The sequence below is a fragment of the Momordica charantia genome, assembly GCF_013281855.1.
Source record: "Momordica charantia cultivar OHB3-1 chromosome 10 unlocalized genomic scaffold, Mcharantia_2.0 BLBB01000010.1, whole genome shotgun sequence".
Classification (NCBI taxonomy): domain Eukaryota; kingdom Viridiplantae; phylum Streptophyta; class Magnoliopsida; order Cucurbitales; family Cucurbitaceae; genus Momordica; species Momordica charantia.
This window is the reverse complement of record NW_028275158.1, coordinates 4,794,956-4,800,067: the sequence shown is the minus strand read 5'-3', so window position 1 is coordinate 4,800,067 and position 5,112 is coordinate 4,794,956. Positions and strand designations below refer to the sequence as shown.

Below are 5,112 nucleotides of genomic sequence, written 5' to 3'. Positions count from 1 at the left end.
CTATACTCGGGATTAAGATGTCCAGTCTATAATTGTTTGCAAGTTTATTTATCATAGGTAAGCCATTTTAAATAAGTCTACCAATAAACTGTATTTCTTAATACTAGTTACCAATCCCAAATTGAAAAGTAATTGAGACGTTAGTTTATAATAGGCATAGATTATTATTATTATTATTTTTTGTTAATTGGTTTTGAAATAAAATCCGTGAATATTGATAATATAAAAACTTAACAAACTCAAACGATGATCGATAATTCTTGAGAGAGATTGGCAAGTTAGAGTGCTTTTTTTTTATCCTTAAAACACAGTTAGTTTACAGATATGTGTAGTAGCAGGGCACCCAGGTCGAGAGGGGAAAAAAAGTTACAATTTTTTTTTGTTTTTCCCACTTCCCTTCTCCCTTTTTTTTTCTTTTTTTGCCGAAGAAAAAGGAAATTTCAATAATAATTTACTGAATTTTCCCCACCCCCACATCCAAAACAGAACATTTCTTTGAAGAGTGGCCTTTTTTTTCCCCTCTCTCTTTTTCTCTGTCAACTTTTCACACCCTGCAATGTCTTCTTAGCAAAGGTGGTCGCTTCCATTGCACCAAACGTTGCAAAAAATACATCACCTGTAATAACATTTCAAACCCATGAGAAAATAATAATAATAATAATAACAATAAAAAGTTCGTCAAAAACAAAAGAAATGTGAACTTGCCTCGGAAGGTTCTCGCAAAGAATAGGAAGCGTGGGTGTCTTTAGGAATTTTAGACACGAGAATGCCAAAGCCTTGCTCCCTTTCTCTTAGAACCTTAATATTAAATGAACCAAAAAGAAGAACAAAAAAAAAAGACATATTAAAAACCCACTAAGAAACTTTAAAACCTTAAAAAAAACACATAGCAAGTGATTTAATTGGTTAATTGATAGTGTTGCAATAACATAATATATACCACATTGGATACCTTAAATGCATCTTCATCGGTTCGATCATCTCCAATATAAATAGGAAATACATCCGAACAATTTGCATAACCCAGTGATTCCAACAAAAATTCTAAGGCCTTCCCTTTGTCCCACTTGATGGTCGGACGAATTTCTAATACCTGTAATTAACATCATAATTAACAGAATTAGTTAGCTAATTTAATCTTTATAATATTCGAGAGAGATACGAGAGAGAGGAAAAAAAAAACCTTTCTTCCTGGGGTTAGTCGGAGCTTTGGGTATTCTTTTACTACTGATTTAACTTCTTGGGCCAAGTTATTCCATTGCTATGAATGCAAAAGAAGGAAAAAAAAAGAAGAAATTAAGAGGGTTTTTGGGGAGTTAAAATTCGAGAATAATAAGGAAAAAAAAAAAATAATGATAAAAGTGAGTGTGATAATGAGACTAATAATTGTGATGTAATGATATTATGTTTGTTGTTTACCTTTTCATCAACACAGCGAAAATGCACTGAGATACAGAATTTGTTGTTCTCCACTTTAGCTCCAGGAGTTGTTTTCATTTTCTCTACCAGCTGTTCATAAACCTGTCAAAAACCAACCAAAAAAAATCAAAAACAAAAACAAAAAACAGTTTATGTCATTTCCATTTGAATTCTGTTGGCCAAATAATCTCCATCTTCGAAAAAGAAAAAGAAAAAAAAAAACGAACCTCGTCTATCATGGGAAGAAACTCGCTCGCTGGTTGGAAGAGAAGCCCTTGATTAACCTGAAAAAATAACGTCAAATTGTCGTTTCTAATTGAAAAGTTTAAATCGATGGGTTACTGTAAATAAAAAAATTAATATGAAGTGATTATCAATATTAATTGGAATTAAACGAGTGGTGACTTACATCTTTCTTGGATTTGGAGCTTTTAGTTGGACCTTTAATGTCCATGCCATGGCTGCCGGCGTAGTAAAGCTCCGCCAGCCTTATAAAGCTGTACACCTACAGTTTCCGTCGCGCACGGCGGAGAGAGGACCAAAAATTGTTGAATTTTTTTAACGTAAAAATAAAAGATGGAGTAAAATCAATGTAGTAATTAAATTTACCTTGTCTCTGCATCTGCCGCTAACTATGGCCGTCGGAAAGCATCTGGCCAGCTTTTTCACCGTATTTCTCATCTGAAATAAAAATTACCCAAAAACCCATTAGTTAGAAACAGAGAGAGAAAAAGAAAATTGGGTAACTGTCAAAATCGGCCGGCGGCGGCAGTACTTACAGCTTCCGACATGAAAGCCTTGTCGGGGTCATCGACAATTGGGGAAAGAGTTCCGTCGTAATCCAAAAACATTACGATTTGTTTCCCTTTCGAAGCTTCGATTATCTGATCGAACATGTCCAGTGCCGAAGGATGATGGATCTGTTCAATCCCAAAAAAAACATCAGTTCACCGGAAAAATAAAAAAAGACCGGAACAGCGCAGGATGAGAAGAGAACTCACAATCCAAGAATCTTCGTCGTCGTCGTCGTCGGCGGCGGTGGCGCCGTCGGCAGCGGCGGCGGCGAGGGAGGGGGGAGATTTGGGGTGGGTGGGAGAGGAGGCTCTCATGGAGTCAATCCAAGCGCCATTAACATCAAGGTCCTTGAGGATTTTTTTGCGGGAAATGGAGATGTAGCTGCCGCCGGGGGCCGGCGGCGGCTTCTGGGCGGTGGTGGCGAAGATGGAGGAGTTGGAAACGGCGACGGTGATGGACATGTTGATGCCGGATTTGGAGTCGGAAATTACCACATTCTGATTCGTCATATCTTCTTCAATGACTCTGTTTTATAGATATACTCCTCCTCGAACTGCAAAAACCAAAAACCAAAACCAAAACCCAAAATTCGTTTTTTAATTTGAAATCCCACCGAGAAAAGAGCGAAAAATAAAAGAGAAGAAGATAGAAAGGAACCCATAATACCTTGAGAGAGAAATTAGAATTATTGGGTACAATTAATTTTTTTTTTTAATTTTTAATTTAGTTTTGAAGAACAGAGGAGAAGCAGAGGAGGAAGAAGAGTATGGTGGAGAGCGGGCGTGAATGGTGGATTTATAGTCGAAACCAGAAGGGTAGTGGACGAAAACCCATAACTATAACCCACATCCTCCGGGTCGGGTCCCACCACCGCAATCCGCCGTCTTAAGCCGTCACCGTAACAGCCCCCACACCGCCGTGGCCCCCGCCACCGTGGATGCTAGCTAACAGTTTCATCCACGTGGCCGACATTCCATGGTCTCAGTCAACTTACTGTAGATTCCTTCCACGTGGACTTCCTTCTTTTCCTAGTTTCGAGAGGGTGAGGTGTAGCAATACCAGAAATTTCTACTATTTTCCAAAAAAAAAAAATACTTGGCTCCTCGTCGATAATCATCAAATCTTGTTTTGAAAATATTTGTTATTTGTTTTTGAATTTATCTTTTTTAATTGTCAAATGTTTAAGGATGGTGAACACATGATTGGTCGTCCTTATCGTTAAGGAGCCAATGTTTTCCATTCTCACATACATCCAACAATATTTTTTTTATTGATGAAGTTGCAATAAAGTGCAAACAAAGTCCATATTAATTAGGAAATGATGTGATTGATGGTATATAGGTGAAGACAATTATTTTTATTAGGGTGAAATCTATTGGATGAAATTAGAGCAAAGTCATGGTTATGCCCAAAACTGACAATATTATATCACTGTGAAAATACTTGAGTATTATATCTTTCCACCGAATAAAAGAGTTGTCAAATTTTGACATAAACATGAAAATATGTAGTTGATACTCAAGTATTTCCTAATTAAGTGGGTTGATAGGAAAGAAAGAGTCCCTATTTGCTCTCTCATTTTGTTTTCTTCATGGCAAAAACTAATTAGTAGTGGGTAACAGAATATTCTGGACATACAAAATTACTTACCAAGAATATTTTTTCTTTCTATAGTTCTGAAGTGAAAATTAAATCAATCACGTAATAAGAGAAATATATGGAAAGTGGCACAAGAGATTTATATTGGTTCACTTTAACTATGGGCTACGTCCAGTCTAAATAGAATAATCTCTCAGATCTAAAGGTCTTGACAAAAGCCACCTAGCTTGTAGGAACTGCAACAACAAAATCCTAGGAAATAGGAATGAAAAAACTTACCAAATACCCACGATAATAGGTTGCCGAGCGATGCTATACACTACTGGGATCTCGCCTCTGAAACTCTATCAAAATTTGTGCCCTCTAAAAATTTGTGCACTTACACATTCAGCAGCCACTTTGATGTGCAACAAGACATAAACAAAACCTAAATAAAAGAAGTCTATTTATAGAAAGTCAAATATTCTAATCCTTAGATAGAAAAACCAATATTATAATCATTTTCTTGGTAGGACATGATTTTCCCATTTTGGTTCAATTATCCCAATAGTACATCATATCTATTGAATGCTAGTAACATGGACTAGAGTAGGTCGAAAAAAATCAAGAGACTTAATAAGGTTGGATATTTCTAATGACCAAAAGCAGTTTCGACCCACGGTTTGTTGGTATATCTTTATTGTTTCCCATTTAAATTAGGGGTGTGCGAGTACGGGGGAAGAAAGTTTATGGCCTTTGGTATATATTTTAAGCCATATTCAAAACATTTCCTTAATAAGCAAATTCGATTGTGTACCAGCTCCCAGTCCCAACACAAATAGGCAAACGCCCCTTGTAATTCTTTTAGCAAAACAAGCTGCATGCCATTTCATCAAATTCTTTCTTTATGCCTTTTTCTTTTCTTTCTTTTTGGACTTTAAAAACAGTTTCTCTCTCTCTTATTTACTTTTAAGAACCACTTGCATTTTTTATATAACCAAAATGGTTTAAATCCTTTTTCAATGATTCGAACCACTATATGAGAGATTCTATGCTTTGATTATTGTTGTTCATTTTCTTTTTGTTTTCTTAATATTCTTTATTAGTAAAAAAAAACTGAGGAGGTGGTATATGTGGTGTTAATAGACTTTTGTCTAGACCCATATATGATCATTTTTTAAAAAATATAATACGTTTTTAGGTATTTTGAGAATCAGAAGAAGTAGCTAAAAAAAAGTCTTGTAGAGTTGGTTTTTGGTTTTATTTTAATTTGCAAGGCAGAAATCCTTATCACCTGATTGCTCAATATGATATATTATA

The 5,112-nt window shown here is 35.8% G+C and overlaps 1 protein-coding gene across 1 annotated transcript; it reads right to left on the bottom strand.

Annotated features, from left to right (window-relative positions):
• Positions 1 to 268: 268 nt before the first annotated feature.
• Positions 269 to 3,027, bottom strand: TPPJ (Haloacid dehalogenase-like hydrolase (HAD) superfamily protein). The gene is made up of 11 exons (XM_088119003.1): positions 2,881 to 3,027; positions 2,421 to 2,767; positions 2,199 to 2,339; positions 2,029 to 2,100; positions 1,829 to 1,924; positions 1,647 to 1,703; positions 1,420 to 1,521; positions 1,184 to 1,261; positions 953 to 1,093; positions 706 to 798; positions 269 to 616 (listed from the first exon to the last, which is right to left on the bottom strand). The coding sequence occupies exons 2-11, from the start codon at positions 2,721 to 2,723 to the stop codon at positions 545 to 547; spliced, it is 1,155 nt and encodes a 384-aa protein (XP_087975129.1). The 5' UTR covers positions 2,724 to 2,767; positions 2,881 to 3,027; the 3' UTR covers positions 269 to 544.
• Between the last annotated feature and the right edge of the window lie 2,085 nt (positions 3,028 to 5,112).